General features: G+C 39.6%; 1 protein-coding gene across 2 annotated transcripts in view; it reads right to left on the bottom strand.

The window, feature by feature from the left end:
* The window catches only part of SCAPER (S-phase cyclin A associated protein in the ER), a 112,356-nt gene that overhangs the window by 68,601 nt on the left and 25,543 nt on the right, over positions 1 to 18,212 (bottom strand). For both annotated transcript variants that reach the window (XM_062501244.1, XM_062501243.1), the window contains exons 16-17: positions 8,912 to 9,048; positions 5,681 to 5,746 (exon numbers count right to left, since the gene is read on the bottom strand). In XM_062501244.1, coding sequence (XP_062357228.1) covers positions 5,681 to 5,746; positions 8,912 to 9,048 — 203 coding nt within the window. The remainder of the gene's footprint in view (positions 1 to 5,680; positions 5,747 to 8,911; positions 9,049 to 18,212) is intronic.

Consider the following 18,212-nt stretch of genomic DNA (forward strand, 5'->3'; position numbering starts at 1 on the left):
TAAACCAATAAATTGTGTGTTCAGCAAATACAAATACAGTATGTGATCTTTCCGCAATGCAAATGGGAAAACAAGGGATACTCCTATCAAAGGGTTCTAACATGGTAAATATTTTTAGCACTTTTAATATATTTTATGGGAAAAGGAAAAAGATCTGTCACTATTTCTAGGCCACATTTCCTTTCCAGAAAAAGCCAAAAAGCCTTGAAATAGTAGAATCAATGTATCCAGCACTTGCAGATTTAAACAGATGCCATGTTCCCTGTGTCCCCAGTGCCACCCCTGCACTACAATCCTTGTCCCCAGTGCCATCTCTGCACTACAATCCTTGCCCCCAGTGCCACCACTGCACTACAATCCTTATCCGCAGTGCCACCCCTGAACTACAGTCCATGCCCCCAGTGCCACCCCTGCACTACAATCCTTATCCGCAGTGCCACCCCTGCACTACAATCCATGCCCCCAGTGCCACCCCTGCACTACAATCCATGCCCCCAGTGCCACCCCTGCACTACAATCCATGCCCCCAGTGCCACCCCTGCACTACAATCCATGTCTGGCACACGGGGCACCCTCTGGCTGCTGGGGTCGTGCCATAGGAACACATCCCACAGATGGACACACCTCCCAACACTGCCAGACACAAACCAGCTGCAGCTTCATACACCTTGAAATGGACATCAGAAACATGATGAACAATCCCTAGAAATACTATTTTCTGAATATATTTATTTGCATTCCCATGAGAATGTTTTAGCCATTCTCTGAAGAGGAAATCCATTGCCTGCCCAATCATAGCCCTGGTGTTTATCTTATTTTAAAGTTTACCTGAATTTTATTTTATTTACACTCTGGCTTCTAGTTTCAGAGATTGCCTGTTTTTTCCCTCAGCAATCAGTATTTTGGTCTAATATTTTATAACTGGCCTAACTGTACTCTAAGCCTACTACTGCAGGAAAATCTACAAAATGAGTTCATTTTGTGAGTACACTGATATATCATAATGAAAGAAAGAACATACTGTGTCAGTACAGACATTTAGCTTTGGGCTTCTGAAAGAACTTCACGCTACATTCCCACCTTCTCTGCAGCAGACTCTTACAATAAATAATATTTCTTTTGCTACCTCTTCTTTTTGTGCTGCAGTCTTTTTCCAGGATAACAGTGGTTCCAATTTCCATACTATCAGAAGTATCCCTTTACAGTTAAAAAAAAAAAAATAAATAAAAAAAATACATTAAAACAATTCCTTGCTATGTGAGGAGAGACTAGATAAAATATTAGACCAAGGGATTAACTTTTCCCCTGCAAACCTGCTAATTCCCTTCAGGCACAAGGCAGTCTTTCTTTACTTTAGTTGCCCTGTTATATTGAAGGATGACAAATTATACTTTGCTACCTGGATATTTAACAGTGAAATACATGGCTTGCCCTTGCATTAGGAGATACTAAATAGATGCAAATAACCCTCTAACTTTGTGAAAATGTTTTTCTTCCCTTTCCAAAATGTGTTCTGATGGACACCTGACACACCTTTTGCTGGACACCTGACACACCTTTTGCCACGTTCTCCTAGTACACTGGACACTAAATAATGACTCAGATCAGTCCCCAGAGAATATGAATTAATACTACAAACCCTCCAAAAGCCCAACAGCACTTACAAAATTACCTAAGTGCCACAAGGGACCAACCAGAAAATGCACTTAAGAAAGGCAGGGAGCAACATCTGGCTGCTCTGGGTGACAATGTCCTCAGTCCGTTCCTTCAATGTACCCCAGGCACATGACAAAATTCAGAGACCAAAATACCTACCAAACAAGGCAATATTTGGAATTATCCCACCCTTCTCCCTAATGCACGCCATTTTTTTAAACAGATACTAAAAAACCCAACTGTCCCAGCCATCTTTTGGAAGTCACTTGTAAGAAAGAACTCCTCAGAACCATTTACAATCACAGCCATGAATCAGTGCTAAAAAAGGATACACGCTGTCTATCACAGCAGGATGAAGCCTGTCTGCTTATTGCTATTAGTGTAGTACCAGTGTAAAGCTTAGAAAGCACTTGGATCAGTGCTTCCTTAGTGCAAAAGCTTTTATAAATCTGCAAACCTTTAACTAATAAGAACCACTGAAAGTCTGTATCAGTTGCATCAGTAAATCAGTGGTCTCATAATATTAAAGTGGCCTAATCTTAAAGGTGATCTAAAAAGGCTTTTTACCTGCCAAAGACTACCTCTGGTTTCTGTCTTTCTTCTGTAACAACTGACAACATGACTAAGAACTAAAATCAGATAAGAAGTTGCATTCCATAAGTGGTTCTGGTTGTTTGTGAAGACACTCTCAGTTTGGGGGTACAGGAGCAGATAAAGAAATGTGGCATAAGCAAGGAAGCATAAAAGAAAGATAGCTTTATTTAATTCTAAAACACATTGCTTCTGTTAAAAAAACAAATAAACCGACCAATTGTGTCCCATTTTAAATAGCATTTTAAAAGGAACTTCTCAATTTTTAAGCTCCACAGCCCACTAAGCTGCTTGCACAGCTTCCCAAGGTAATAATGCTGCAGACCTACTACTGTTTGTTTCTTTGTGCTGGCTCCCCTTCCTGCTGGCCTTGGTTAAGTTGGAGTCTGTATTTAGTTCTGTGTTTTGCTATTATTTTTCTCTATATTAAGACTAGGCTTTGCCATGTAAACAGATACAGTCTGAGCTAAATCTCTTGCCTCAAAAAATTTCTTGCTCTCTCATCCTTTTTCTTACAGAAAGAGAGAATACCTCCTTATTCTTCTTCCATTTTGTAATATGCATTGTGCAAAGTAAACACATTTTAAGATAAATAAATGGGCTTCTGGTGGACTCACAGACACTCCTCTACTTTAAAAGCCAGTTCAGACTTGAGCTCCCATTTTCACCCCCTTGATTTCAAAGAAGCCCACAAATATTTAACCCTTCATAGCAGGTAAAAAGCTATGTAATTTTGGAAATAACAGTAAGTATGATACATGAAACTACATTTTAAAATTTTAGATGTAAGCAGCTGATAGATCTCTAGATTTCTACATGAAGACTGCAAAAAGACTGCCCAGATCTGGGATGGAAGGGAGTTACACAGTGGCCTTCACTAGTTCACACCTAAAAGGATATGGGCCTAATGGAGGCAATAAAGGAAGAAACTAAAAGAGCAGATGGAACAGAAGATTCTGCCTCAAAGCAAATGAACAATTAATTACATAAAGGGAAATGAAAACTGCAAATTCAGGATCAGTCAAAAGATTTGAAAACATTTTTAAAAAAATCAAAACCTGAGTTTCTCTTGCACTACATTTGAGACAGAACTGACCAAGTTCCATCACTAATAACCTCAGAATTTAACACTGAGACACTAGAGCTCATTAATATCTTCAGAGTCAAATGCATGCATTTCTACTTTCTGATGACTGGAACCTAATTTTTTATTTTCTAGCAGCAAGGAAAACCAAAACAGAAAAGCTACAAATCTGGAAGTGTCAAAATACCATGAAATTAATCTTGCAAACGGAAGTGCTGATGACCAAGAAATGAAGCTGAGCCCTGCCCATGTGTTTATGCAGTGTGCCATCTGCTGGAGATGGGTCATTTTCTTGGGTCAAACCTCAGTGATGGATTTTTATTATTTTAAAATACACCTAAGATTCAGCAGCAGTTTCCAAGCTTTTGAAAGGCCTATGCAAAAGATACTTGCATGCAGGTTAGTTGCAAGTACCTCAAAGAGGTCTAACTGCAAGGATCTGAACTGCTTAACCACCAGCAACTCGTACAAAATGCAGTCTGAGTGATGGGAACAACCACAAAATATACAGGATGTGGTACAGGTCTGAAGACAAATATCCCCAGTCTGGAAAGCTGTTCCAATTTTCAGATGAGGGTTTTTGATCCCAGCTTCTGAGACCCTCCCAGCCCCTTGACTGATGCTAGAGACCCCCTAAGCCCAGCTACCAGTAAGGCACACACACCATCTGCCCACTGGGAATGGATGTCTCAGGAACACTAAGAACAGGTCAGGCTGCATAATCCTCTCTATTAATCAGTTTGTTTTCCCAGTTTTGGCTTAGGAGTCTCTTGGGCTGACTGTGCTTTCCTAGAGCTGCAGGAATGCAGGTAAGCTGTCAGTGAGCACCTGTGTGAATCCCATCAGGGAGTTCCCTACATTTCCCTGCATGCTGCATTAAGAACATTGGGTTTGGTTTCTCTAGGGCTTGGCTCCAGCTTCCCCCTGTGCTCCCTCGTTCTGGTACCAAGAAGGACAGCAAGCAATCACTATCCATCTTTTCCATGCCATTTGTGACACTGCAGACCTCTACAACATAACCCCATAAGAACTCCTTCCCATTATCACAGTTTTCTCCAGTAGTGCTAGTTCACTTATTTCCTAATACATAAGATATACCTGAAATCATTACATATTTCCCTTTCTGCTATCTCTGAACCTTCAGCAATTACACCTTATCTGTTCAGAGACAAAGAACTAGAACATCACATCCCATTCAAAAGATGTAAATGACCTGGGTATTTGTACCTGGTGACATTCTTTGTTCTGTTTTTGCTTGTTTCTAAGTCATTTTACGGAAGGATTTTTATGAGCTGCTGAGTACTGAGCTGATATTTTCCAGGAACTTCCTATGCCATCTGCAAATTCAAGGTCACACTTTTTATGTGAAGATATAATTGAGTTCTGTCTTCCCCCTCCACTGGGCAGCACTCAATACACACAAGATTTCACCTGCTATTTTACTGCCTGCTCGCTCACTCTCTTCAAAATTATCATTCAGCACCAGTTCTTGTCCCTACTGTCCTGAATCTCTGCAAGAACATCACACTGTCCCCTCGCTGCTGGCCCTCTTTTTCCATTTAAGAACATGCTGACCATCAGAGAACTGCAGAACTCTACTGGTAACCTCCCTGTTCTGCCAAGGACTGAAGAAACTCCACTTATTTTAAATTTCTTGACTATTTTCCACTTAAACTACAGAGGTATAGTTTGTTTTAAAATCTTAGGTAACAGACCTCATCAAAATAATTTTGGAAATCCAAATATTTTGCATCTTTTCCAAACTGGTTTCAATGGAATCAGAAAACAAAAGCTGTGCAACTTTTACTTTTGAACTAAGCAGAAGGAATTTGTCAATGATCACAGATCTTGTTTTAATCTTACCATCCAGCTGTTTTCTTCTGTGCCTTATCCTTGACAATAAGGTCTATTCTTTATAAAGCTCAGTGTCACTCTAAGACATCAGAGCCTTAAAGCATCAGTGTTTCTACCACAAGAACCCTTGTTTCTGACCAAATGGTGGTAAAACATAGATTTCCAATCCCAGAATTCCAGGGCTGAATTTTCACCCATCAGTCTTGAAGTACAAGTCTGGAACCTTCTTGTTTCCAGGTAAGAAAAAGATCAGTATATGTTCTCTTTACTATTGCAACTTACACAGGTTAAGATTTACAGTATCTTCAGAAAAAAAACCTGCGTTTATTAAAGTTTATACCTCTTTTATACCTTTGATCTGTAACTCAGGATGGCAACATGCCCCATACTGAGCGGAAACCCTCCACACCTGCTCCTCCAGAAATTTCAGAGGCACTTCTGTGACAGACAGGGGGGAAAAGGTTATGTCTGAAATATAGAGAGATAAATGCTTACTTGGCTTTAAATGGGGAATCAGACACAGCATTTTTTGCTTCCATCAAGCTCTCATATTCCTTTGCCCTGGAGGAGAAAATATTCATTATTATTGACTATTGTCTAAAGTGTACAGGATTTAAGAGAGCAAGGGAGCTCAAACCTTTGGGTTTTTCTACTCCACAGTAAAGCATAGCATTCTGTCAATGCTGCCCTGTCATAATCCATAATCCACTGGTACTTAACTACTGGCCATTGGCCATTAACAATTTATGATTAACATGACTACTTTAGAATAACATCAGTACACAAAAGGTGTATTTAAGTTGACTTTTCAAATGGTAGAAAATTTCACAGGTGATACAGGCGACTGTAGCAATCTACTGCCTATTACAAAATGATTAGTGATATAATGCTATTTTTATATAATGCTATATTATGATAAAAATACAAAAGCAATATTATTATATAAAATATTAATGACTTAGATACGTAGTGCAGACCAGATTAGTACATACGAGAGATTGCAATTAACATACAAATAATTGGTTGCATTTGCAGGCATAGTAGCATTTTTTATGTAACTACTGACTGTAGTGTAACATAATGAATGTTAGGCAAACAGCACAGAAACACCTCCACCAACAACTCCTTTGCTGCTTGAAACAGAAACATGACCTCTTTAGTCCCTTAAAAGTATTGTTTACACTGGCCATATGCTAAAAAGCAGGAAGAGGGAGACAAGACTTTCCACTACTTATTTTCACTGCAGCCAGCCTGTGCCAACAGGTGAAAACCACGAGTCCTTCCTGGAGCAAGGCACAGTGACAATCCTGTACCCATTTCTAACACACACACAAAGCAAAACCAATGCAGGCATTGCAGTGATGCAGATACATCTCCCTCAGAGATCAAACTTTTCTTTGTCTTTTCTGTTTACCCAAAAGGCTCAAGTTTCCTAAAGCTACTCAGATTGTCCTTTCATCTGCTTCAGCATTCCAACTTATGCTCCACACAAATGTTGTTACATCACCACAGCTCTGATTTGTAGGTCATTAATAAAGCCATTAATCACAGCTGAATTTAGCATTAAACATGAAGGTGAGATTCCTTTATTAACCTTTTGCCTTCTTAGCCAGAAACAACACATTTCAGCTTCTGTAGGGACAAGTCAGTCAAACCTGAATTAGCACCCCAATTCCCTGTTACTAAATGTTCATGGCTGCAGTGCTTTAAATCCCCTGCAAATCCTGGACCAACTCTCTGCTAAACAGAACTCCAATGCTTCCATTCAGCTTTCACCAACCTTGCCTTCCCTGGGTGAGTATCCAAATATCCTCCTGCTAGCAGCACATACATGATAACCTGAGATAATTTACTTACCTATATATCAGCTGTTACTGATAGCACCAGTTAAATGGCTTAGGGTTATAAATATAATTAATAAAACTAACGAAACTTCTCAACATGTCTAATATCCCATTGATCACCATTTGTCCCCTCATTCACCTCTGCCCTTCATTGCTTTGATACCACGAGAGTGATTTAAGATCTGGAAACTCAGGAGTGTAACAGGAACCTATTTGGTTGCAGTTCTTATTTTTTTTCCAGTTTAAAATATCACAGCTTCCTAGAAACTGAAATGAATGTGATGTTTCAAGTGCTGAGATGTAAGGGCATTCATTGTAACTATTTATTTTCCTAGAGAAGAGCTGCAAATACGCACTAAAACATGGTGTGTAGATCCTCTGTTAACACCTATAAAACTCTGAATTAGCAACATCAAAATACCTTGCTTTATATTGCTACTGGACATTTTTATTAGTAAGTCTTGTATGTTAACATCAAAAAATCTTCTATTTAATTCTGAGTTATCTTCAAGAACAGCAAAGCCATTGGAAACTCTAGTCACCCTTTAAAAGTAAAACCAAGCTTAGTGAACATGAACGAACTTCATATCTCCTCAACAGAACTCAGATTTTGAAACTTTCACTGTATTTTTCAATAGTACATCATTGTTGTAAAATGATGGCCTTTTATTACTGTTTTAATCACAATTTTTGATGACGAATATGCTGACTCACACAGCAGTCTGACACATACAAACTCAGAATGTTCTGAAAAAGTTTTTCTCCTATGTGTGCCAACAATAAATTATTATTTCAACTTACATTCCAAGGTCTGACAAATCTTTGACTAAATTCAACAGAAGCAGCCTTGGAGAAATAATTAAAACTGGACCCAGTAACTGCATTAAATCAACAGGTCATATGAGTAACTCTGCATCCTGAGCAAGCAGAAACCTGAAGAACATTATCCAGTTCCAGCAGTGATATTCAGCTAGTGGATCTGCTCATCAAAGAAGAGAGGAGTCAGAAACAATAACATACTGTAAGAGTGTTGTGGTTGTGAAGGCTGATGTGCCTGCTAGGAGTTAGTAAAACATCTCACTTCTACTGCAGCTCTCATGCAAGCTTTTTTCTCTTCTTTGAAACTCTTCCTGCTTAAAAAGCCAGAGAAAATGTGTAACAATGACTCTTACCTAGTTGAGAAGTATTTTTAGAAAGAAATGCATTAATAATAATGCATTATTATTATTATTATTATTATTATTATAAGCTATAATATTCAGCTGAGCATTAACCTGAGCTGGGGACCATTCAGCCATGAGGAGTGACACTGCCAGTTCATGATATAATGATGTCCTGCACTCACACAGATTTGCAGATGTCACTTTTTAGACTAAGAATAAATTGCACGTCTGACAACTCACTTCCCACTTTAAGATATTTTTAACTTTCTTCTTGTTGTGACAGGCAACAAAAAATGATTAAATTTAGTCATGGGATCTGACACTACAGAAGGCTGACTTCTATTTGTTGATTACTATTGATTTTCTTTGATACTTTATTTAAAAATCAATAGCTAGAAAGAAAAATAGGCATGGTTTACACAAATTTAAACATGCTATTGTATGCTAGGAGAGGCTACAGTTTTGGCAGGGCACTGGCATCCAATTATGAGAAAAGCTCTTAACAGGTGAAACCAAGGGCTCCAGATCGATATTCAGTTTTCTTACTCAATCAGAGAAAGTGGCCATAAATTAGGCTCATCAGTGTTATTTTCAAGACACTCTCAAAGCAAATAATTTTACATTTTTTAGCCTTCCACTGCACTCATACCAGAGGACAGAAGGTAAAGTTTAGAACAAAACTTGGAGAAAAAAAAAAAGTAGAATGAAATTTGTAGTACCTGGAGTTCATCCGTGCCTTTAACTTTTTGGCTTTCTTTTTAATTTTCTGCTTCTCCTCTCCATCTTTTAATGGCTCCACAGGAACAGAACTCTCAATCACAATGTCCACAATGTACTTCTTTAATGACAGGTGCTCCTGCAGAAAATATTGAAATAATATTTAATGGTATAGTATGTGATGGAGATCATAGATTGTCTTCCCAGGAAAAAAACAGTGGTAAATATTTAACTGAAGGTTATGAAAGTGAAGCCCAATTTTAACATAAATCTTGGGAAAGAGATTATTTCACACTGGAGAGAACAAACTGTGTGTTTTCTAAAAAAGGGGGGGAAATTATTGAAAGAAGAACAATAAATACTGTGGCCTTCTTTTCAAGAATTGTTACCTAACAAGTATGAACTCCAAGCTGACATCCTCCCTCTCCTCGGAGTTGCCTTTTACAGCTACAGGAAACCTGCCCTACCAATAGAACTCAGTACATTTGATATTAATTCCTCATCAAAATCTAAACTTATCTTAACCCTCATTAAAATATATGCAAATGTATTTTACTATTAACTACTCACAATGTTACCATTTATTAATAAGACTATTAGTTTTCCTCTCACATTAAAAAATTTAAATATAGGCAAAATACTGGCGAAATTTCAGTTCTCCACAGAAGAAATGCTAAACAAGAAGTTCAGTGACAGTTATTAGAATGTATTTACACAGTTTTTAAAATACTGAGGGCTTGTACCTGTTTTCTTACAAAATACCAAACTTATTATAAAGCACAGGTCACCACAGCTTATTAGGATAATTATCCTTGAATATTATTATGGCAAATCAGATGTGGTTATTCCTTCTCTTTTGGTATGTACCCCTAAAATTCAAAGTAAAAGGCGAAGTGCTAAAAAAATTTATAGGCAAAGATTTTAATAAAAGATATAGAGAAAATGTATTGATAAAATTTATGTATTTTATAAAAAATTATATTTTCCAGAAAACAACCTATATTTTCTTTCATTGATTCAGGAAAATACTGCGCCTGCTGCAAATAAAATAAATCTCAGTGAAATTTCCTGGAAAAAGACCATTTAGTTTTTGGAAAGCAGTGCTGTATGGTATAACCTAGAAATATATATCTGAATGAATAAATGAAATACCTAATTTAAATCACAGGAATGCAAAATGAATACTGAATTAGTAGGTCTAGCTCTATTGAATGAGTACTGGACATAAGAAATGAAACATTATCCTCTAAGCAAATTCTAAAGGTAATGTTGACTTTCCCTTTGCTTCTCTGCCTACCTTGGCTAAGCCCCAACACACCTGAGCAGTTTTCCTCAAAGAATTGTCCAAGTTGTTCAAACCATGCATATTGTGCTACAGTCATTGTAAAGTAATTTTAACAGCTTTTGTAGCCATCTTCCCTGACCTTAATAGTTTCCATTTAGTTTTAGCAAGAAGCGCTTAAAAGAAAACCTTCTCAGGGTATCTGCAGAGGCTGTGCCCTTGGAGCAGGAGTGCACTGCCATGAGTTATTCTCCACCAAGCTGCTGCAGTGAGAATAAACCATCCCTGTCCTGCTTATAAACCCACAGCTCAATTTTGTCTCCTCAGAGAGATGTATCCATCAAAAATACTTTAAATCCCACTTAAAAATACCTTTACCATTAATTTCCTTTTTAAAACCAGAAATCCAGTCCTTAGGTTCAAACTGCACAAGAAAGAGGTGGGTTGGAGTTTGAAATGTCAAGAAAAGAAAGGACTTCCTCAGAGCAGAGCATGGCACCGCTGCTTTGTTACCAGGCCTCAGGGTACTGATCCTGTGACATCTACTGAGAAAGAATTTATGAATTATTTCCACGGGATTTGGGATGAACATCCCTGCTTTCCAAAGGCACAGCCCAGCACCTCCAGGAGCCTATCTCAGGTCTGTCCAGTGGGACGCAGCACTGCTAACACACAAAATGAACCAGAGCTGTTACTGCACTTCTACATCCTCCTTCAACACTGCAGCTGGGACTGTGGTCCAGCACATCTTCAAACTGTCACTGCTCCAAAGTGACAGCAGAGTGAAGGTCCCACTGCACTCTGGGATGGTCACCACACCACACCAGGAGCAGCCAGGCTGCTGTGCAGCCACAGCAGGACAGCCATGACCCTGGGCTCATACTTGTGCTGGGCACAAAGCAAGGAGACAAAGCTTTGCAGCCCCTGCACAGACACTCATCCCTTTTCTCATCATGTCTGTGATTACCCTGACTTGAAGAGAACTGTAGGGTTCAACAAGCACATTCATGCCCCAGGCTGTGGGGCCAGGAGAGCACCCACGATGGTTGCACACATTTGTTCACAGGAACTTGAGCACCTCTGAGCACGATGATTCTCAGCGTTCTCAGCTTTCACATGGGGCACTGTGGATTAATATCAGACTTCATCCATACAGCTCATTAAAGTCAGACCAGAGCAATAATACCTTGTGTGACAAAAATAACCACTTTCTGAAGGTACAGATCAAAGCCTGGGATTATCACTGTGGGCAAATCGACACCATTCAGGTGTGAAACAAGAATAACAAATAGCTTGGTATTGGGTGACAACTGGCACCTGAGGAGAGCTGCTGCTACATCACCCTCCAGAGCAGGGGAACAATATTTATCCCCATGTTCTATTAAGCTCCCACCAGTTACCTGAAAAAACTAAGGTTTTAGAATCCACCAAGTCACACTGAAGTAAGGAAGTCCTTTAAATCCTTTAAATAAATAAACATATGAGTAATTTTAACTGCACAGCCATAGTAGGACAGGTGAACACACCACAAAAATAACCACCATCAGAGCATAAAAGGGAGTGAAGCCAATGCAGTGTTTTCAAAACAAACTTCTGTCATCCTTTCATTTAAGTAAGAATGAAACTCATCAATTTGGAGTGGGTGTATTTCTAATAAATGTAATGCAGGATAACTGGGTAATATGGACACTTCTTCCTGAAAACCTTTCACTTTTAAAAATTATTATTTTTATATAAGTAAATGCTAAGTGCAGTCAGAATTTATGAGACTAAATTAATTTATCCTCTTCCTAAAAGCATTCTAGGTTTCTTCTTATGGCAATGTGAAGGGTCATCACTGGCCTGGTCCTGTGCATCGCTGAGCACATTCCAGCCCCAAATCCCCAGATATTGGTAAACCACCAGATCTCTGGAGAATTCAGGCCATAATAAATGCAAATCATATTAATCAGTTTCAGCCATATAAATTTTAGCTGTGCAATTTCTCTGAAGTTCTGTTTTAAAGGCTTATTTACAATATAGCAATTTTGCTGGTTCTGTTCAGGACACCTTTTATCTCAGGATTAAACCAGAGCCAGCTACGATGGCCATTCCATATTAGATTTCTGCCATCATTTCTCATACTTGATACCCATCCTCTGAGCTGCACAGCTGAAATCAGGAGCATCACAAAGTAAGGTCTCAGCTTTCATGAAGGTGGCAGAATCTGTGCCACAAAGAGCAGGCTCTGTTCTGTGCTGGGATGTACAGCTGCAAAATAAAGGAACAAGAACTGAATGATGACATGGATTTCTTCATGATCACCTGGATATGCTCCTCTCTGCTCATGTCATGATGGCTCAGCGACCATTAGAGTTGAAATACTCCTGTTCTTTCTCTCCTGTGTTACTTCCATGCATTCTCCAAAGCTAAGGACTACTGTTTAAATCCCAAAGTATCCTGTATCTGTCTCAGGGGGAGACCCTCAGTCTCCAGCTGAAAAAGCCATGAAGTAAAAGTAAGGTAGTAAACATCCACCATGTGATATTTAATGGCATTTTGTAGAGACATGTTGTTATTGGACAACAGCATGGAACATCTAAATTTTTATAGAACACTGAAGTAATTTTTTGAACTGACATCAATTTCTGTAAAAGTTTCAATACTTTATTTACAAACAAGGTGATAAAGACTAATATCAAATGCCCATGTAAAACTGCAGTCACTGCAGAGCAGACAGAAATTAGATTATTTACAAAAAATGTCTTTGCTATTCCTTCCTTCTCTCTCCATTCCCAACTCTTCTGACTTTTAGTCAAGTCACTGAAAATCCTGAAGCTTTCCAAATGCAACAGATGGGCCTAATCACCAAACTACATGAGAAAATGAGTTGCCAAACCATTGAAGTTAAAGAAAATAAGGTCACCCCTGAAGTCACATTCCTGCTGCTTATTGCCTAGTCCCCTTCAACTGCCTGAACCCGAAAATCTACCCTGTTAATCTCATATCTTGAAGTTGATAATTTTACTTGACTAGGCACTTCTTACAACCAATGTTTTCTCTGTTTCTGATATGGAATGTTTACACTGCAAAGATAACAGCATTGCAACCAATATTCCCTGAAAGAAAAGTAATTTTTTCAGACTCTGGAACAAACATAATTGCAAAGTTTTCCATGGACAGTGCAGCAAATGCTACAAAGTGCTGAAATGCTGTATAGCTGAGCAGGGTCCACTTCTCCTAAGCTGAGGAAAACCATACCTTAAACCAGATTCTGAACCTCAGTAATCTGTATAAAATACAACAGCTAGACAAGAAATTTCCCAATTGACATCCTCTCCATATAATAGCCACTCACAAGACTAAACTCTTCAGCACCTCTTCCCATTTAGTGTCCTAATTACAGCAAGAGCATCCATGGATCGGTCCTTGGCAGATGAAACCTTGGATATGGATTTATCAAATCAGGACACAACTGCAAAATCATGCTCCTACCCTGTCTTTTTGACTATGACACTTCTTGGCTCTCTGTATTACATATATGCTACTGTTCATTTCACTACTCAGAAAATATTAACAGGAACTTTATTAAATTGTGAAGTGTGCCAAACAGAATTCTTCCTAACAAAATTCCCTCCTTCTAAAACTAGAGGTAACCCTAACAGAAATACTTATTTCCTGTTCTTTTCTTTCTAAGTGTTGCCTTTTTATGAATTCTGCCTGGGGCAAGCCTGCATAGGCAGGACAATATTACAGCAAAGCAAAGAAGGGAAGGAGAGCCTGGCTGTGGTGGTGAGGGCAGCCCCAGCTGCAGATCCTGTGTTATCCCTGCTCCTCCCTTAGCAGTGCCCCCCTAGCAGCAGCAGGGACGGGAGCTCTGGAATCCTTGCAGCAGCCAGGAGCAGCAGCCAGACAATCAGGGAGGCAGCACTGCAGGGGCATCCTGTGCCCAGCATGGGCAGGGCAAGGCTGGCAGTGCCATGGCCACCCAGGGCTCCTTAGCTGTGCTCCATCACTTATAAACTCATCAAGTCACACATGGGCAAAACCTTCCTGGCTATTGGACTTTCACCCAAAAAAAACTAAGGCAAAATGACCTTGCTGAATCTCAAGAGTTTATAGTTCTTTTTTTTTTTTTTCCCCCTCTGTTATATTTTCATTTTCATTCCCTTCTATATTTCTGGATTCTGGCCAGAACTGCAGCAAAAATGCCAGAATACTGTAAGGCTGGTTATTCTGTTATTTTTGTATTCTTTCCAACCTTGGATCCCAAGTTCTGAAAGAAAAGGCATAAGTGATCTAACCCAATTCTGCAGACCAAGGCAACTTGAAAAACATCTGTCTCCAGCTATTTACCTAAATTCAGTCTTCAGAACTTCCAAACACTTGTTGTTACTTGCCCTTTTCCCATCAGCATTAAATAGAAACATGAGGAAGACTATAAAGAAATACTTGCAGTAGCTTATATCACATAATAATAGCTGTCATTCATTTACCATTTTAATATAAAAATTTATATCAAACTGAGTATTTTCCACAAAGGTAGGGTACATAAGGAATATATTCTAGCAAATCAGTAGGTAACTATTTTGAAGCCTACATATATCTTTTGGACTTACATCTCTACCTGCTTCAAAATAAACAATATCCTGTAACTGGAGAAAATAATTAAAAAATGTTTTCACTATTTATTACAAATGTCAGGAATAATGGTTCCTTACTTATGCATATAATCACTTAAGGGATATATTTGCCAAATTTTGAAGGGTTTTTTGAGGTTCAGTTCTAAATCACATTACCACAGGAATATTTGTTCATGATTTTACTACATGTTTCAACAGAACTCACTATTTTATTTTTTCATCATAACCTAGGACAATATTCAATATTGAAAACAGATGCTGAAGCAGACTAGGAGTTATATTGAAAGCACACTTCAATTTCAAACAATGACAGCCTGAAACACAAATGATCATTAATTCTTACTATTAAGTACTATTATAGGACCACAAGAGATGATCCACCCCAAAATATGAATTAATAAGTGTTAATAGAGGTGCTACACGTAAAAGAAACAGGTTATAATGTAATGAATTTTCAAATATTATTTTCTCAAAATCAAGATTTTAATTATTCACATTTCTATGTGTTGAGGGTTGGTTCTCTCCCTTTTCCCTCTGTGGAATTTTCCCCATTGTCATGCTAAGATACCTGTTGACTGGGCCCTGGTGACAAGGGGGAGGGGACGGGAGGGAAGAGGGAAACCCCACAAGATTCAAACAGCCAGAAGAGGAAGAGGAAGGCTGGGCCTCGGCCCATTTCCCCCGCGGAGTTCGGACGAGAAGGACGATCGCCGTCTGTGCCCCATCCCTGCGTCAGGAAACCACCATCGGACCCTGCCCGGCTGCCTTCTTGCTGTAACCTGCCACCATCCAGCACTCTGCTGAGCACCAGGACCCACACCGTGAGCGGAGAGCTCTCTCTCCATCTCTCTCTCCCCCTGGGACAGCGCTGCCATCACCCCCAGCCCTCCTGCGGCTCTGCGGGACCCGCCCGCCCCCAGCACCGGGAACTGCAGCTCAGGGAAAAGGTGCCTGCAGCCAGAAAGGGACTGGGACTGAGTCACTGTTCTGTTTGTGGGTAATTTCATAGTTGTTGTTGTTCTTGTTTGTCCTGTTAGATACACTAGTAAAGAACTGTTATTCCTACCCCCATATCTTTGCCTGAGAGCTCTCTTATAATCGGAAGAATCACATTTTCTTTCAGTCCAAGGGGAAGCTTCTGCTTTCCTTGGCAAACACCTGTCCTTCAAACCAGGACACTATGCTAGACTGTATTTCAGAAGATGAGTTGAGAGCATTGAAAAGTTGTATTATTCATTCAAAATTGAAGAGGGACCTTTCATTGTACAACTAGGTTTTCCTTGACATTTTGGATTCAGGTTTTTTTTTTCCCATGAGGGACTAATCCTGCTTTTTAGCATGCCCAAACTAAAAACTATTTTTACTGCTAATAGTGACTGCACTTTCAGTCACCTTGCTTGTCTCTAGATTCAATGACACGACAGTCTGACACTAAGATAAATAACAAATAAATCTCTTAATAGGAGCTTTAAGTAATTCTTCAGATTTTTAATATCATTCCCACTTATCACTCCAAAATGTGGGAACAGAAGGCAAAGTAAAAGTGTCTCTTGTGTGAGGATGAGAATTCTGCATCCTGGCCATGGAAAGCATCCCTGCAGATGAGGGAGGAAAGCTGGAAGGCACTGACATTATCATCTGGCTGCAAGGTCAGCTGAGAGAAAGGGGGGAATCACAGTGCACTTTGGCCTGCCAGCAGTAGCTTTTTTTACTGGCTGGGAATATTCAAGATATCCAAGCCAAAAATAGGAAGGGTGCAGCTCCTGGCAGTGATCTATCCAAATTAAAGGCACAGCCAACAAACAAGTAATCACATCCATTTTTGCCAAGAAAAACAACACTTTATAGTAAATTAAAGGTAAGGATCTATTGCTATGCAAAGTACAAAAAACTAGAATTGATGTATGTGGTAGTGAGAGACCATCTGCAAGCTGCAACACGGATTAGACTTAATAATAATTGATTGTTCGTGACAATGTCTTCTAGGACAGAAGAATTCACAGCAGAACGACATGGCCAGAGCTCCTGGGCTGAAAAGACCACAGGTAGGAAATTTCCATAAACAAGAATGGACCACAGATGCCTGGTGTAATTCCACTCCTCTAGCAACATGCAAGTCTGCTCTAAAAAAATATCCTTCCTTCCTCAGGAAAAAAAAAAATGAGTAAAGCCAACTCAACCAGAACCTGAGGCTTTACTAAGATGGGGAGTTCTTGTTTGCAAGTGATTTACAGATTGCTTCCCCTGAGCAAGAGAGAAGAAAAATGGGCTACTGTTGGAGAACTATAATCAAATGCCAAGAAAAGAAAAAAGAACTGTGAAGTGTGTGGATAAAGCAAACAGGAATCTTCATATGACCAAAACACATGTACCAGCATGAGCCCAGAAATAGCTGCAGCACCCCCAGAGCTGGAGCAGGGTCATCTCCCCGGTCTGTAATGGTGAGAGTGCAGCAGCCAAATACCAGGAGAGATGAAAGGCAAACACCAGGGCAAGAGCAAGGTTGGGCACACTGGACAGAGCTGTGGCTGCCCCTGGATCCCTGGAGGTGCCAGGCCAGGCTGGACAGGGCTTGGAGCACTGGGGGAGTGGAAGGTGTCCTTGCCATGGCAGGGGTGGCACTGGCAGAGCTCTAAGGTCCCTTCCACCTCAGACCTGTCTATGAATACAGGTAGGCATGTAACATACATATCAATGTTCCAGAATCAAAAAGAGAATAATTAATTGTGTATAATGATTTTTAAAAGCCACATACCCACAGGTATAAACACTTCAAACTCCTCTATTAGATGAAGCTAAAAATGTGGCCATGCTTAGTATTATTTTCCATCTTGCTTAATCATATCTTTTAGACAGGCTACCAAAGGAGCTTATAAAACACTATTATTCATTTCAATACAAGAATCTGAAAACCCTCTGATTCAGAAAGGAAAACAAAAGCATTTTTTCAATACTGCAAAGGCTAAAGCAATAAAACAATAGTTACATATAATTGAACTGCAATGAAAACATAGTTATTCAAAATAATAATAATTAGCAAAATCCTGGCACCACCACGTGTCTAGACAAGAAAGCTCTTTGTCAACACAGATGAAGAGCAAGAAGGGTCAGACATTAAACTATTCCCACATCTTTTTCCCTCAGTAATTTCCTCTGCAAGAAATAATGAAATAAGCACACACCTCTAAGAAAACAGCTCAATTTCTTTCAGAGAAAAAAAATCTAAAAATCTTTTAGAACATCCAAGTGCTGTGAACATAAGCTCTGGCTGTAAAGCTCACCGGGCTGGCACAGCACAGGTACCAGCCCAGCTCTGCCCCGGGCTCCCAGCACTCCCTGCCTGTAGCTGGGGCAGCAGCCAGCACAGGAGGCACTCTGTAAATCAGAGCTGGGCCAGGA

This window comes from Cinclus cinclus, chromosome 13 (genome assembly GCF_963662255.1).
Source record: "Cinclus cinclus chromosome 13, bCinCin1.1, whole genome shotgun sequence".
Taxonomy (NCBI): Eukaryota; Metazoa; Chordata; class Aves; order Passeriformes; family Cinclidae; genus Cinclus; species Cinclus cinclus.